Consider the following 17,921-nt stretch of genomic DNA (forward strand, 5'->3'; position numbering starts at 1 on the left):
TAGCGCCCCATCGCAGGCGTCAGTGGGTGGAATGAAAGGTGCAATATCATGGGTGTCAGTGAGAGAAATTATGCCCCTTTGTTAATTTCTTTGGGAGGATAAGTTTCCCAAGGGCTGTATGAAGGCAAAGGGCAGCAGTTTGGATCTAAATCTTCTAGTAAGAGCTGGTAAGATAGCGCAGGGGGCATTTAATGCTCCTTTGCAGCAGTCTGTGATTGCCTGTGTCCCAAGGGTTGCAGGTTCCATCCCGACGGGGTCTACTCAGCCTTTCATCCTTCGGAGGTCGGTAAAATGAGTACCATTGAGTTGGGTAATAATGACAACCATTATCAGCGCTTAGACACAGCGGTAACGCTGTAATTGGCGCTATATAAGTGTAAACATTATTATTATTATTAGTGCATCCAACACTACCCTCTCTCCAGACAATGCTGCTGTCCAAGAGTGGCTCCATTGCTACTCCAGTAGAGACGCCTCCAGACAAAGTGTGTTACTGGTCAGACCAACAGGTAAAAAAAAAAAAAGCCAATGCTTCTATGCACTGACGCTTACCTGTCTATGCAAGTGTACCATATTTCCCTGAATGAGAAACTTCTGGGTTTGGAAAAATATTTTGTACCTGTATGCGTAGGTAAATGCCGATGCCCAGAAGTGTTGGTGTTTACATAAGTATAGGGGAGCACAGCCTTACACTTTTATGGCTGTCTGGGACCCCCTTGGCTGCAGGAAAACACCATGATTTTCATATTAAAAGTATAAATTAAGGCAAAACTTTTTTTTTTTAGGTTTAGTTTTGGATAGAGCAGAGAGGGATTAGAACATCTATCAGTCATTGCTCCCATTAGGGAAATTAACCCTCTCCATTTGTCCCGTTTACTGGTAACCCTGAAAGTAAAAAGTAAAAAGAAAAACAATGAGATTTTGGGTTGTCCCCAGAAAAGTTAGTAGAGGGGAAATTTTACAATGGGGAGACCTTCTGGTGACCTGGCGATTCCTTAAATTAACAGGGGTTTTCTGTTTTGGCTATGGGATGAAAGTGAAGGCAACGCTTCCCAATGGGACTCATGACATTTGGCACAGGAAGGGCAAGCAGAAAATAAAAAAATAAACACCCCAAGAGAAGAGATCAACAAGGTAGATTTCAGGAAGCAGGTCAAGATTTTATTTTTTAAATTCCTCAACTACCACCCATGTGAATAATCAATGGAAGCCTTTACTGATTAAATACATTTCTGATTTTGTCATACAATAAGAAACTGTAAAGCATGTGGTCAGTTTGTAAAGCATTTGGTCAGTTAGTACAGTCAAGCCCCCAAAAAACACAAACGACTCACTCCACTGTACAGTTTTACTGTGGACATATGTTCTACACTCACCTGATCCTTCTCATGAGGAAGGAGACCGACTAGAGGAAGCATGGAAGAGGAAGAATATTTGGATACTCCTTTCCCTTCTGATCCTCCATAGTTAATCCTATAATGTGGGCCATCTTTCATTAGCCTCCCGCTGTTAACAGCCCGCTTGGCTGCTAGACGCAGCCTCCTCTGGAAAATGGGATTTGCCACAATTCCAACCAAATCATTCTGGCTACGCAAATATTTCTCAATATTCTTAAGCGAGGAGCCATTGTTTTCTTGAAGGCCTTCCAGTGCCCTACGAAGGAGTTTATTCCAGTCCACAGTGCGCAGATCAGTACTTACAGCTCGCTGGACTTTGGCTGCTTTAGGTAGAGGATCAGGGCTAACATTGGCAAGGCGCCCAGGGTTTTCTGGATCTTTGTATGAAACCACACCTCTGTTGTTAATCTTGAGAATGGAGCCATCCTGTACACTGAGTTCAAGCTGCTCAAATACAAGCCTTTTATCAAGACCATGGGATACACACACTGCATGACAAATCCGTTCTTCCGAAGGACGCTGTTTTTGTCTTTTTACCTTTTGTATGGCTTCCAAAATCCACTCCGTGTACAGAGGGTTTGCAAGTTTTACCATGGTTGAAAAACTGTATCCAAAAGCCAGATGAAACCCATAGAGGTCATCCGTGTACCACAATAAACATCCAAGCAACAATCAGCCGACTCCTATGTTGTGTTCGGTAACAGGTCACACACATCCATCTTCAGAGGACAAATCCGGCAAGAGCAGTCACATCAAAAGACACAGCTGGAATACAGTAAATCCACGTCATAAAACATAATCTAAAAGAAAAGAGGAAACAGACTTCACTGAACTGATCAAAGCGTGAGGCATGTTAATGAATGACAGAGAGACATCTAAAGAGAAAACAGTTTGCTTGACTCATGAAACTCTTGTTACGCTAATACAACAATGTAATTTGGCCACATGAAGGACAACTGTGCAATACACTGTGCAGACCATTCATATTATCATAATGAATTTGGCAAGCACCTGATATTTAGCATGAAAGCGACACCACTGCAAAATGACAGCATGATTCTATTATAGTAAATGTCATAAATGGAACATGCAAGGTACCTTCCTGTAACTGCAAGTATATGTACGGTAAATCATAAGGCTACAATTCACACTTAAACGTCACGTTTGCAAGCAGAATTGCATGTTTTTTAAGCTTTTGTCATGCATTTTTTCTAAATTGTTTCCCATTTTAACTAAAAGGTGCGAAATGCTGCTGAAAAAAGGGCAGAAAACGCTCAAAAAAATGCTTGCAAAAAAAGCTCATGCTGCGCTTTTCAGGCCGTTCCATAAATGTCTTTGGTGGCAAAAATGCTCAATTCTGTCTGACAGGCATTTTGTTACAAGCAACAGGACGCTCAGATGTGAACAAGGTGTTCAAGTGTGAACAGTGCCCAACACAAAAACTCAAGCTTGAACGTGTTAATGTAATTTCAAAAATCATTTCCAGTATTTGTAAATCTGCAGCTTTCATTAAATAAACTGGTGAGCTGTGGTGGTCTCCCCCCCCCCCCCAGACACTTCTTGTTCTACATACATTTGCTTCAACAACTCTTACACATCTTTTTGCAGGCTGGGTTTGCTATGTTTGACAATAGTGGACCATTCTTCTATTGTGACCATACAATGAGCGTATAGACACCCACTTCCTGTCTGCAGGATTTTGCAGCAGTAGCAGAAGCCCCAGCACAACAGTGGACCATGCCTATTGACAACCTGTCACCTGTTTTACAATAGAGTACAGGTATGGGCCACTGTTGTGTTGGAGTTGAGCAGCAAATGCCTGCAGAAAGGAAGTGGCTACAAAAAAAGTTGCAGGATATCAGCAGACTGCAGGGATAAAAATGCATGTAAAATAGTGAACATGGTTTTACTATGGAATGAAAAAAAAAAAAAAAAAAACACACACACACACACACACACACACACACACACACACAATGTGGCATCTAAGACCAGAAAGCTAAAGCTTGAAGTTATACTATTGCATTAACAGTGTCACATGCCAGAGTGGCACCAACACCCATTAAACAACCCAAAATTAATTTAAAACTGAATCTCTGTGCAACGGTTCTGTACTCACTGCTACTTTAGACCCCAATATATTTTAGGAAGCAACATGGGTTCCCAGCTGACTACGTACCTCTGCACCATAGAAATGTGTGCATCTCAAGGCTTTATAGTCCGTTTCACAAAAGAACACTTTTGAACCAGTAATTTTATGCTTAGAAAATGTATGTAAAATATAAAAATAAAAAACTGCCCACACCAATATATTTTCCATTTGAAATGTTTTTCTACTTTAAGTACAAAGCACATTTGATATTAATTAACTTTACCACCACATCAGATGTAAATGTGGCATTCTGAAATCCACAGCAAGCAGACAAATCCAATTTTTGAATGGCTCATTACAGCAATGATTCCCATTTGATGCTATGACTTAGTGCACTGCATGTGGTATTGCCAATTTACCAACAGCAAATTGTTAAGAATGTTACAAGCCATCAGTTAGGAGAAAAAACAAAACAAAAAACACAAAGCATGACATTATTGGTCCTTCTATATGAAAATGCTAGTTGTCAGGCCAACACGCTAACCCCCTTGCTTGCAGATAAGAGTTCCTGGCTTTCTGATCTACATACATTTTTTTTTTACTCAAAGTTATGAAACAAGAGGGCAACACAACTGCCAGGCAAATATCATTTTCAGAAGGTGATGAACAATGGCAATTTGTCCCATGACAATCTGCATTTGTCCCATGAAAGTTTTATTTTAACACCACACTTAAAGCGGATGTTCCGCCAAAAAAAAAATATTAAAAGCCAGCAGCTACAAATACTGCAGCTGCTGACTTTTAATATTAGGACACTAATATGGCGCATGCGCGAGTCGCGCTGTGCCCGCCGATTGGCTCCCGCTGTGTGCTGGGAGCCGGGTGTTCCCAGCACACAACAAGGGGGACAACGGGATGTGACGCAATGCCCGTCTTTTGCCCGTGAATGCCGGGCCGGAAGTGGGTGCAAATACCTGTCTTTAGACAGGTATCTGCACCCCCCTGAAAGGTGTCAAATGTGACACCGGAGGGCGCCGATCAGCGTGACTTCACTTTAGGGTGGAGAACCGCTTTAAAGGGGTTGTAAAGGAATTTTTATTTTTCATAATAAGCATCCTTTACCTGCAGACATTCCTCTTTTCACTTCCTCATTGTTTGTTGTTGCTCTATTTCTTCTCTGTTCTGTTCACTTCCTGCTTGCCTGATTTTACTGACCACCGTGAAGGGAGGCTTTACTGCGGTGGTCAGTAACATGCTCGCCCCTCCTGGGAACTACATCTGTGCGGCAGGACGCTCTCTACGTGTTAGAGAATTCAAGGAGGTGTGAATTACTGGGCGTGCCGCAATGCATACTGGGAAATGTAGTTCTTACATGAACGAGTGATGCAAACCAGGAAGTGAATGAGAGAACAGAAACTAGAATGCCGGAGGTGATATAGATGAAGGAATTTAATAGGTATTTACTCGTTTTTAACAGAATCATTACACTATTCTGTCTGTCTACCTTGCAGACATTAATTTTAGGCATTTCCTTTACAACTCCTTTAAGTTTAGTAAAAAAAATAAATCAAGGCTGAAATTGTCAGTTGATATTTTCTAAAAAATAGATATTAGCAAACGAAAACGCATACTGCTGTGTCAGGTTGGTGGGAAGAGGTCAGATGTAGACAAAAGCTTTATTAGGTGCAGTAAAGCAGAGATGTATCATGTGGTTTCCTTTTTATTTAGTCATTTAACCACAGATAACAGTGTAAGACAACTGTAAAAGGTTTACACTTCTGCAATCCTTGTGTTTCAACACATTTTTAGTATATAATGCAAATAGAAAATAAATTGTTTTCAAGATGAGCTGCTCTGGTGCATGCAATGATTTTACTGGTACATACAATGATGGCACAATGTGCAAAAACATAATAGTACAGCCTTGTTTTGGTTCCTAACATTTTTTGCCCAATAGTACCACACAGATAGTAGGGTCAGCTACAATAAAAACTTCAGTTGTGTTACTGGTTGTTCTTGCTTGACAAATTTAAAGCAGAGTTCCACCTAAAAGTGGAACTTCCCCTTTAAGCGCTCCTCACCCCCTTACACACATTAGGCATGCAATCTTTTTTTTTTTGGGGGGGGGGGGGGGGGCTTCGGTAGGAGTGGGACTTCCTGTCCCACTTCCTCCTTCCACCCAGGGACCGCCTCGGCGGCGACTTCTCTCTAGGCGATCTCCTGGGACACGCGACAGGTCCCAGGAGATTGCCTATCCACTTAGGGAGCGCAGCACCGCTTGCACATGCCTGGCCGTAAGGCAGAAAGCTGAGTGAATGGAGGGGGGGGGGGGGGGGGGGGGGGGGGGGGGGGGGGGGGGGGGGGGGGGGGGGGGGGGGGGGGGGGGAGTGTCTGTTTATTAAAAGTCAGCAGCTACACTTTTTGTAGCTGCTGACTTTTAATAAACCTAAAAAAGGCTGGAACTCCCCTTTAATGATTAGGATCAGGGGTATATTGAGGTAAAATGAAAATCAGCATAAAAACATAAATGTTAAATGCCAGTTGCTTAGCCACCTCTGGCTTTTCTACTTCTAAATCAATGACCTGGAAGAAGCACGCAAGGGAATTTAGAATTTCTGATGTTTAGATGTGGTCTGGATCACTTAAAGCACTGAAGCCCCGGTTTAGCATTATAGTGAGGCAATGAAAATATCCACAGAGATCACCAATGAAAGTCTCCATATTAGCTTCAGCTTTAGTTGTCTGGTAATGAGGGCGTTCAAATTAAATGACCTAGGTCAGTCATACACATAGTGACTTTCTTTCCTGCAACCATGGGTTGCAGGAACAAAATGTGCTTGATTCCTCCATCAGCAAAGATAGTGTTGATGCATAAATCCTTCCCTAATGCCATTGTCTTCTCCAGGCGGGATAGGGTAGCTGTCCCCCTCCAGGAGAAAACAGTGATTATTGCTAGAAGCCACTTGCGATTATTTGAAAGCAAATCTGGCAGGCTGGTTGTACCCAAGTTGAACGATTGATCAAGTTGGTACATTCAGCCTGCCCATTAGTATAGTTTGAATCTCGATTGGTTCCTGCTGAACTTGCCAAGATTCAAGCAGTGTATGGCCAAGCCCAAGGCAGGCCATAGATGATGCGATTTTCATTCCAGCAACTACAGGTTGAGGGAAGGAAGGAAAAAATAAATAAAAATAATAATTGCTGATTCAATGTTGGGGGGGGTCCCTCCTGCAGAGTTATAGTGTTCTCCCACAGCTATTCTCGCTAGCATCTATGGCGGTTTCTATCTATGACTTTAATTAGGTGTAGCGCCCCCTTTCTTTCGGTATGGGCGCTACGCTAAAGTTAGTGGGGAAAGGGAGAGTTATTTTGCTCCCATTCACAATTTGCTAAATTCCGGGCTGCTGTCATTCCTGAACTTTCCTGTAGGTCAGTCTGCGCTCCAGGGGTCCCGATTCCAGAGGGGTTCTGGCAGAGACACTTTTCCCCCCCAGCAGCCAATTAGAGGAGTTTTTCCCTTGCAGGGCATGCTGGGGGAGAGTATATCTGTGGCAGATGCCATTTTGTGTTGTTCTTCGCTGGTTCCAGGTGCAGCACCCACCTTCAGGGTGTGCGCATCCAACGGACCCCGGCGATGGCCTACCAGGCCGGGGTCACCCGCTATGCGGAGTTCCATGTTGCTGAGAGGGGCCCCAGTGACTTACTGGGTCCCCAGCTCTACTGAGGATATCCCAGGCTGTATGCCATAGGGTGGGTGGGGGTCGGCTTGAGGAGAACACGGAGGCAGGTTGTCCAACAGGGCTTGAACGAACCATCGGGGATCTGGTGACTGGGACATTGACAGGTACACTTCAACTGTCACCCGGTGACCCTTACTTAATCTACTGGGAGGATTCGCTCAATCCGTTCGGTTCACTTAAAGTACTAGGCCTGTGGCAGAGGCCCTAGAGCCAGGTCTGTGGCAGAGGCCTGTTCCTCCCAGCAATCTAAAGTGACACTTCGGCTGCCAGGCTCGTGGCAGGAGTCTGTCCGGGGGCACTTCACCCACTCTGGCTAGAGTGGCGACGAACTGTAACTACTACTACTGTGCTGTTGAGAGCAGGATTGCTCGGTTCTTATCCAGGCCTGATACTGCAAAGTTCTCTTTTGCTTCATCAACCTTTTTGTTATACCTCATGTTGATGTTGGCCATGTTGGGCCTGGAAATAAAGCATTTAAAAACCTTTATTCATTGACTGGACATTCGCTCACTAATTCGCTTACTACTCTGCTCATCAACTACACCCCTAGACAACACTGAGAGGTGACTTAATATGCCGATCCCAACAACAACCAGCGGCTCCTGAGGGGGTAGTGCTACATAGGTGTTATGCATCAGTGCGATGGCTGCAAAAAATGGCAAAGAAATGTACCCAATAATACCGCCTGTACCAAATACATATGCTACACCGCTAATTATCAAAAACCAAAATGCCTCTTGTTTTAAAGTGCATCTAAAATCCCCCCCCCCCCCCAAAAAAAAAAAAAAGTTCCGTCGATGTGATAACTGCTTACCCCCCCCTACTTTTCACCTGAAGACTCTGCCACCTCCTGTCCTAGTGTGATGGTGCTCCCTCATACATACTGTATCTATGGAGCAGCAGCACAAAGTAGTATAGTATGGCTATAGAATGCTTCTCTCAAATCCATAACAAGGGGGGGGGGGGTGTCCTGTAGCTCAGAGGTAATGTGTGCAGGTCTGGTAAGAGCAGAGTGTTAAGGACAGCACTGGTTTCTGGCAGGAACAGGTATTTGCACTTATTAAAGAGATAACAAAAAAAAAGCAGTTAGAAGCTCACATACATGTGAACTAATATTTACTGACATAAGCCGAAAAAAAATCATTGTTCATGTATAATTGCAGAACAATGAACGTGTACCTTAACCTTTCAGATTTCTTTCTAGCTGTTTAACCAGCTGATGCAACAGCTTCCTGCAGAAAAAGCAAACACCATCCAACAACAAAATCACAAAATGACACACATTTCATGTGACATACTGGCTGTTTGAAGTATCTATAGACAAACCTTTAAAGTTATGGATAAAACCCTGGCAGGGTTTCTTTAGACCCCTTTCATACAGGTAGAGTCTGCCAGTGGATCCACCTGCTCTGTCCACTGATCCCAACTGAGCAGGTGGATGACAGGTCCGTGTCTGCTCCTCTAATGCCCGGATGGAACAGGTCGTAACACGACTCTCTCATGGTGAGAGAACAAGTATGTTCCCTGCATGAAAGGGCCGCCAACTCCGACACCCTTCTAGCCAAGGTGACAGCCATCAGGAAGGCTAGCTTGCGTAACAAGTATAATGGAATTTCCTTAATAGGTTCAAATGGTTGCTTAAGTAACACAGACAGCACCAAATTCAAGCCCCAAAGACACATAGGTGACCTAACGCGGGGGAAGCAAATGAGTTGCCCCTTGCATAAAGGTTTGGATCAGTGCATGGGAGGCTAGAGGCCTTTGGAAGAATACTGATAGTACAATCAGAGGTCAAGTTTTGGCCCTAAAAGCCAATTTGATTTCTACAGCCGACTGTAGAAAAAAGAATTTTCCCAATCATGCATTTCCGTGGATGCCATTTTTTGGCTTCACAGCAAGCAATATAAAAAAAAGTCTTATAGACCTTATGATAGATCTTCCTAGTGACAGCATTTCACTAGGGTAGACACCACTGGTTCCGAGATGTCACAGTCCTTTAACACCCTGGCTTCAATAGCCATGCAGTCAAATTTAGAGACTGTAAATTGGGGAGGAATGCAAAATCTTGAGACAGTAGATCGGGGCGCCGTGGAAGCTCCCATGGCCCATCTATTGTTCGTCTTACAATCTCCAGGAACCAGGGCCTTCTGGGCCAGGCTGGTGCCACCAGAATGACAAACTCCCTCTCTCTGAATCCTGCACAACAAATGTGGAGGGACCGGAGGGAAAGCATAAACCAGGGAGTATTTTCTCCATGGAACTACCAGAGCACCTGCTCCGATTGCCAGAGAATCTCTTGTTCAGGACAAACTGCTGTAGCTTGTTGTTGAACCTGGATGCCAGTAGGTTGACCTCTGGCCATCCCTAACGTAGGCAAATTTCCTGGAACACCTCTGGGTGTAGGGACCATTCCCCCGTGCAGATCAGCTGGCGGCTAAGATTATCTGCCTTCCAGTTCTCTACTCCCGGGATATGAACTGCCAATAGAATCAGCACCTGTCCCTCTGCCCAGGCTAGTATGTGGTTCACCTCCTTTCCAGCTGAAAGACTCCTGGTACTGCATTGGTGGTTTATATAGGCCACTGCAGTGACATTGTCGGACTGAACCCCGATAGGGCAGTCCCAAAGCTCCACCGTCCATGACCGTAGGGCCAGTCGTACTGCCCGTAATTCCAGGACGTTGATGGGCAGTATCTGTTCTGTCCTAGACCATTTCCCTTGAGCTATGAGCCCCTCTAGGGTCGCTCCCCAGCCTGAGAGACTGGCATCTGTAGGCAGTACTGTCCAAGTTACAGGGAGGAATGATTTTCCCTTTCGCAGGTTCTGATCCTGCAACCACCAGTTTAGGCTTAAACGTGCCCGAGGAGATAATCCAGGGCTTGTCCTCTTAAGTTTCAAGCCAACAAGATGTTTTGTTGAGGCCTGGAATGGAACTGGGCATAGGGCACTGCCTCAAAGGAGGATACCATCCTCCCTAGAAGACTCCTACAGAGCCGAATGTTGGGTTGTCTGGTGCCCCTTTATCTGACACTTCTGATTCTTCAGGGCATAGATCACTGTGGGTGAAAATACTCTAGCTTGGGCCGTACCTAGGATCAGACCTAAATACTTTAGACTTTGAGCTGGTCTCAGGGTTGAGTTTTTGTTATTTATGATAAAAGCTAAGCTTTCCAAACACTGCACTGTATATGTTATGCCAGGGGTTGACAAATTTGTTGGAATCTAGGAGCCAGGTAAAAAGTTAGGAGCCAGAAAATGCGCCCCGACGAGCTTGCGCGCAGAAAGCGAACACATACGTGACCAGCGCCCCCATATGTAAACGGTGTTCAAACCACACACGTGAGGTATCGCCGCGATTGGTAGAGCGAGAGCAATAATTCTAGCCCTAGACCTCCTCTGTAACTCAAAACATGCAACCTGTAGATTTTTTTTAAACGTCGCCTATGAAGATTTTAAAGGGTAAAAGTTTGTCTGCATTCCACGAGCGGACGCAATTTTGAAGCGTGACATGTTGGGTATGAATTTACTCGGCGTAACATTATCTTTCATAATATTAAAAAACCTACGTTAGATCTACCGGTAACGGTATTTCTACGAGCCTTCCAGGACGGCACACCAGAGAGATAAGGGCTCCTCCCACAGGAAACACAATCAATTGACAAGTTTGTTATAAGTTCCCACCCACCCCCTTGCTCCTCAGTATTTAATAAAGTAATCTTGAACTGGTTCACAAGGGGCACCCCATCGGTACTTACCATTTAGCATATAGCTTACCTTTCTTTACATAGGGTGGGTAGTAGGCCTGCCGTCCTGGAAGGCTCGTAGAAATACCGTTACCGGTAGATCTAACGTAGGTTTTCTCCTACGCCTTCCAGGACGGCACACCAGAGGATATAAAAGAACTCAGGCCTACTTTAGGGTGGGACCCTTGCCTGCAAGGTCTTTCTGCTAAATGTCAGAGTCTGACTTTGTTTCACCACCTACACTACCTAGTGTGTGATGAAGGTATCCTAGCTGGATCATGTAATTGACCTGCAGGTCCGCTCCACCTATGTCCCTGTCTCCATTTCGGATGCAGGACCTAGGTGGCATGTGCTCTCAAAGAAAAATCTGAGAGCCTGTGAATTATTTAAGATAGAAGGATTGGCTGTGCCAATATTCTAGCCATCGTGGTCAATAATGTCTGCAATTGCTGCATAGGACCATCAAAAAGTTTAATCAGAGATTTGTTCTGTGGCACAAGGAACTACTCTGATCGACCAAGAAAAAACATCTGGTTACAAGCCAGTGGTCTGTTCAGGAGAATGGTTTAGAAAAAAAAAAAGGGTCTCCTGACGGACAATCCTTGTGGGTCCCCTTCTTGTCCGCCATAGTCATGGTGAAACAAGGAAATCAACCCACTCAAGGATACTAGATTATGGAAAGCTTATTCCCTGGACTCAAATGACTGGGCAGGTATGTACCCAAGTAGGGCATTTGGTGTGTTCCTGCACCTTCAAGGAGGGGTGGTTCCCCTTCAGTTCACCTGCCCCCCTCCATTCATCAGAATGCATGTGCCTCTATAGAGAGGACACCTACTGGTCAGTGTCAGGTCCACAGGATGTCTTGGCGTGGCTCACTCCTGCGCCCGCCCACTTGTGCCGACCAACCCCCTGTCTCCAACGCACACTGCTAGACAGGTCAAAAACGGCTGCTATGCAAGCCTGTTGGCAAGTAAGTCCAATCACCCCCTGGTCATTTCCAACTTCTGGTTCTCTTCCCATCTGAATGCTGACATGTCAGATGTGAATCTGTTCTATATCCCCCAGCTCCTTATAGTCCTGCTGGCAGATGCGTTAAACTATGCATGAAGGAGCCTGGTAAGAACTGCGAGTAACCACTGCATTTTTTGGCATATAAAACAAAAGGTATCAGGGGAAGCAACTCTCCACAGCACCCCTGTGCACAACCCGCAGGCACAATTCGCCCTACACTCTCAGGGCAAATTACGTGAGTGCCGCACGCCAACAAAATACAATATTTTGTAAATACACGGCGTCTGAGTGCATAATCTACTCCAGGCACCAGAGGTGCCAAGTTAAGCAGATCCCTACCATAGGGTTAGTTCTATAGTAGGAGTAAGAAACGAATATTGGTTAGTCACATCCAGTTCGTCCAATGGGGTGACCTGAAGGATACATACCGAGCTGTAAATTTATCGGATTGGGTGAACTAGTCAGATAAGCTCTGATGTTGTATCCTCAAGCAACCAATTCTAACAGCGTAACCCCTCTTTTTTATAACCATGATAGGTGATTTTTATGACCTTCTTCTAGTGTCCTATAACCCTACTGGGTTCCGGTCTAGGGCATGTCTCTGGCATGCCTAGATGTAAAGGACTGAATCTTTTGCCATCAGAAATCCTGTTCCTTCCATGTGTATGGAAAATAAGGTCTGAAATAAAGTGACAGATATATAATTAATATCACAGATATACAGGTCATAAATCTTAAATTTCTGAAGGGTAGCCAGCTTAGGTTTAATATGGAACATTAAAACAGGAAGACACACCCAGCTTTCACTGTTATATTTTCTGATATACAGTCACCTGTAGGACAAAGAAGACACAAATCAAACTTAGAATGTTGTGTATTTCTAATATGTAATAAGATACCATGTAACCTAAGCAAAGGGAAGGGACAGAGGCTCCAATGTGAGCTTCTGATGCTTAATAGGTTAGGGTCCTTCATCCAACTGAAAGGACAATAGCAATTATGGCGTTTTTCTGAGTAATTAAACACAGAAGACACGGGCACCTTCCAATGCTGTGTTTTTCTGATGTACAGCAAACTAAGGTAAAGTTCAAAAACAGGAAGACAAGGACAGCTTCAGTGTTGTGTATTCCTGATACCGACCGCAGTACGGTCCTATAACCAACAGAAAAATTACTAACACCTCTTGCGTATTTTCGATGGTCACGAAAAAGCAGTCGCATAGCCAGTATGACCACACAAAAAGACATATGTGCCCCCCAACTGTGTATTGCTGGTGCTAGACCACCTGCAGTCATGACCAGAGAGTGGCACCAACACACTTCAAATCATTAACAGGGTATGGGACCTAAGACAGAAACGTTACCAACAATAACATTGTGCATTTCAGTTTAACAAGACAACCCCGTCATATACCCGGCAGAAATGTCACTTAGTAAAAACTCAATGCTGTGCGTTTCTGCCAGTAATGCTGTGTATTTTTTGATTAGAGAACCTGCACAGCTATACCACAGAATGTTGTCGGCCACTCAACAGAAAAGTCACTAGCCAGACGCCCAATGCTGTGCGTTTCTGAATAGCAACAGTATACAGTTACTGAACCCACAGAAGTGTCATTCCCAGCAATACAATGTTATGCATTTTTTGATTAGAAACTTGTACAGTTATATGACCAACAGAATGTTGCTGACCACTTAATGTGTTACTTAATGCAACCTTGTAGGGTCATCTAATCAACAGAAATGTCACTAGCAACTGAAAGCTTAATTCAGTGCATATCTGAATAGCCACCGTGTACGGTCACTTAACCTACATAAATATCCACTACAATATTGTGCGTTTTCTTGATTAGCAAAATTGTACAGTCATATAACCAGCAGAAATGTCGCTATCAGTCACTCAAAGACATGTGTTTCTGATAAGCAGTAGTGTAACATTACATAGTCAATATTATGCATTTCTGATGAACCATAGGATATTTATATAACAGAAAAGACACAAGATAAACTTCCAATGTTGTGCGTTTCTGACTAGCAACCTTGTAAAGTATAACCCACAGAAATATTACTATCAGTAAACTATGTTGAGCATTTCTGAATAGCAATGGTGTATGGTTATATAATAGAAGTGTTACCAACATATCAATGTTATGCGTTTTGGTAAGCAACTGTGTGCCATTACATAATCAACATTATGCATTTCTAGTGAGCCATAGGATAGCATTTCTGATGCGGTCAGGCCAACAATCTATCCTAGGCAAGCCTGACTCCAGATACTAATCCTTCCCTCAGTGGAGGAATATGGTAGTTCCAATAATGGAAGTCTGAGGTGTGTGATCATACCACAATAGTGGTAGCTGCTATTTTACCATGCATAAGTCTGAGTAGTTGTAGCTGATCCATACACACAGGTGGGAGCGAGTCCAGGCCTTTAAGGTCTTAACGAGCACAGACCCAGCGATCAGTTAGATCTCTAATGCAGAGTTGATCACAATCTTAGGCTGGAGGCAATCAGACACCTGTAGGGCTTCATACTAAATACAGGCTAATTTTCATAGCCTTAGCACAGAGGTTTGCAGAGAAAAAACTCTTAATTAAGGGTTTTAGGCTCACATTTTCTGCTTCTCATACAGCCCTGGTGGTTTTGTTGCCTAAGCCACCAGAGGTTTATTGATTAACTCTTATACACTGATAGATATAGTAGCAGTGTAAGGAGGAGATGATAGGCAATCAGACACCTGTTGGAACTTGGGAAGATGTTGCCACTAATAAGCAACCTCCTCAAGGGTAATATATATACATTTAAGATGTCCCCTATGAGTGCCTGTCCACCCCCCTTTAAGAGTTTAGGAGGTAGGTTTTTGCGGGGCTAAAAACCTCTAACAGCACCATTGTAAGCTGTCAGGTTCATGGCAGTTGGCTCTAATCCTTTAGGGATTAATGGAGTGGATAAAAAAACCACCACCCTGGATTGAGCCTTGCTCAGGCCTTTATATGAGATTATTCTAGGGACTTCCATAAGGTCCTCAGAGGCCGATTTTTTCCCTGCAGAAGTCCCCCCAGATCCACTAGGGTGAATGGGGCGTCCTATTCTGCTCGGCTCCCCCTTAACCTCCCTGTCTTCCTTAGTTTCCTTTACTGGACTAGAGGGAATGACTGTGAAAGCGGGGGGAAGGGCACTAGATCCCATTCAGACAAGGCCTTCCTGGGAGGATGTGTCCTCTCTAGGGATAAGCTCCTCTATGTCAGACCTTAAGTTACTGGCTGCCTGGTGGCTACACGGAAAGTTTTTTTTAAATATTCTTAGCAAAAGGGCTTTGGGTGGGAATTTATCCTTACAGTACCCACACATTTATTTTTAGAGGAGCTTTGCCCTGTAGCGGCAGGAGATTGTTTATTTGGGTCTCCTGGGCTCCGCTGGGGAGATTAAAGACAAGAGATATACACTTTACTCTGTCCTCCCCTAGGACTGCAGGTTTGTACTGGGGAGGGGAAAGGGTGTTGAGAAATAAACTCCAGCCTGTTCTGGCTGGCTCCGGGATCTCAGACCCCTGAAAGCCAGGAGCTCTCACTCCCTTTTCTCCTCCCTTTCCAAGGGGGATTAGTACTCACCACACCCCGACCTGGATCTGCCTGCAGTCACATTTGCCTTCCTCTCCTCCTGTTCCATGAGGAGGTTGGCTGGGTCCTTGGCTTGCCGGTACCTGTGTTAGGGTTTATCCGCCGCCGACCCCCACCGCTCCACGCTGCTCTCCACGCCGAAGCGTCACTTCCGGGTTGCCCTGTAAGGAAACGCCCACGCTCCGGTGGCGCGGTTCCCGTTTCTCTCAGAGAGAGGTTTGGAGCGCAATGCTCCTTAGTGGCAACCCCCCCAGGAAGGAGAGAGCAGTATCGTGGCGGCTTTTTTGCAGAGGGACGATGGCTTTTTCACCACAGCTCAGAGCGCCCATGCATATCTTTGTGGCGACCTGTGAGCGACCGAAGCCAACAGGTTAGTTCAGCTCTCCCCGGCCTCCCTGAACCTGCCTCAACAGGGGTACCCTTCGACCTCACCGTCTCCAGGTAATATAAAACAACAAACGTGCCGCTGTGTTCGGGAGAAACACAATCAAAATACTGAGGAGCAAGGGGGTGGGTGGGAACTTATAACTAGGGTTGTCCCGATACCACTTTTTTAGGACTGAGTACAAGTACCGATACTTTTTTTTTATGTACTCGCCGATACCGAATACCGATACTTTTTTTAAATGTGTCCCCAAATGCAGCCATGTCCCCCCCCCACATATGCAGCCATGTCCCCCCCATATGCAGCCATGTCCCCCCTCATATTCCAGCCATGTCCCCCACATATTCCAGCCATGTCCCCCACATATTCCAGCCATGTCCCCCACATATTCTAGCCATGTACATGGCGATGATGATGACAGGAGGCAGGGTGGTAGGATGTCAGATGTGGGGTAGAGGATGATGAGGATGACAGGAGGCAGGGTGGTAGGATGTCAGATGTGGGGTAGAGGATGATGAGGATGACAGGAGGCAGGGTGGTAGGATGTCAGATGTGGGGTAGAGGATGATGAGGATGACAGGAGGCAGGGTGGTAGGATGTCAGATGTGGGGTAGAGGATGATGAGGATGACAGGAGGCAGGGTGGTAGGATGTCAGATGTGGGGTAGGAGGATGATGATGATGACAGGAGGCAGGGTGGTAGGATGTCAGATGTGGGGTAGAGGATGATGATGATGACAGGAGGCAGGGTGGTAGGATGTCAGATGTGGGGTAGAGGATGATGATTATGACAGGAGGCAGGGTGGTAGGATGTCAGATGTGGGGTAGAGGATGATGATGACAGAAGGCAGGGTGGTAGGATGTCAGATGTGGGGTAGAGGATGATGAGGATGACAGGAGGCAGGGTGGTAGGATGTCAGATGTGGGGTAGGAGGATGATGATGATGACAGGAGGCAGGGTGGTAGGATGTCAGATGTGGGGTAGAGGATGATGATGATGACAGGAGAGGGGTGGTAGGATGTCAGATGTGGGGTAGAGGATGATGATTATGACAGGAGGCAGGGTGGTAGGATGTCAGATGTGGGGTAGAGGATGATGATGACAGAAGGCAGGGTGGTAGGATGTCAGATGTGGGGTAGAGGATGATGATGACAGAAGGCAGGGTGGTAGGATGTCAGATGTGGGGTAGAGGATGATGATGATGACAGGGGGTGAGGTGGTAGGCAGCTGGCAGTGGGTACAGCAGAGATGATTGTAGGGTGGTGAGATGCCAGGAACAGGGGGATTAGGATGAGGATGGAGATGACAGCCAGGGGTAAGTTGGTAGGAAGCTGGCAAGTATTACAGGAGGTAGGATGCCAGGAACAGGGAAAAGGGGAGGATAATGATGGCATGGGGTCAGTAGGTGTCATCATATGCCGGATAGCATGCATATCATCACTCAGGGCTGTGAGGACATGAGAGGAAAGCAGCGGTAATTCTCGGGGCGCCCTCAGTCAGGAAGTGACATCACGTGATGCCAGTGTCAGGCATGGGCAGGACTGTACCTTTGAGGCTGTTAGCAGACTGGCTCCTGGATGATCGCCGGGCGTCAGCTGTGATGACAGGTCCGTCCTCTATTTCAGATCCTCCTCCCTGCAGAGGAGATTGGGGAGCCGGGGGAGCTGCTCAGCCACTGCAGGCATTATTCAAGCTCTGCACATAGCCGGAGTGAGAGATCCGCGGTGCACGGCAGGTGGGAGGAACCGGGGGAAAGGAGTAAATGGTGCCACCCACTGACCCTCCGACCTCAGGAAGTGGTCAGTGACAGACAGTCCGCTCCTGGGTGGGGAAAACGAGTTGTGGCCACGGACGCAGATATTACAGCTTTGAATAGCTGTAATGATTGGAGCCGCGCTGCGTATAGACACTCCCCCTCGCTCGGGATTGGACAGTT

General features: G+C 45.6%; 1 protein-coding gene across 2 annotated transcripts in view; it reads right to left on the bottom strand.

Moving 5' to 3' along the window:
• KAT6B (lysine acetyltransferase 6B) overlaps window positions 1-17,921 on the bottom strand; it is a 203,023-nt gene that overhangs the window by 173,129 nt on the left and 11,973 nt on the right. For both annotated transcript variants that reach the window (XM_040320659.1, XM_040320660.1), the window contains exon 2: window positions 1,377-2,197. In XM_040320659.1, the coding sequence (XP_040176593.1) occupies window positions 1,377-1,991 (615 nt within the window). In that variant the 5' untranslated portion in view covers window positions 1,992-2,197. The remainder of the gene's footprint in view (window positions 1-1,376; window positions 2,198-17,921) is intronic.

This window comes from Rana temporaria, chromosome 8 (assembly GCF_905171775.1).
Source record: "Rana temporaria chromosome 8, aRanTem1.1, whole genome shotgun sequence".
Lineage (NCBI taxonomy): Eukaryota > Metazoa > Chordata > Amphibia > Anura > Ranidae > Rana > Rana temporaria.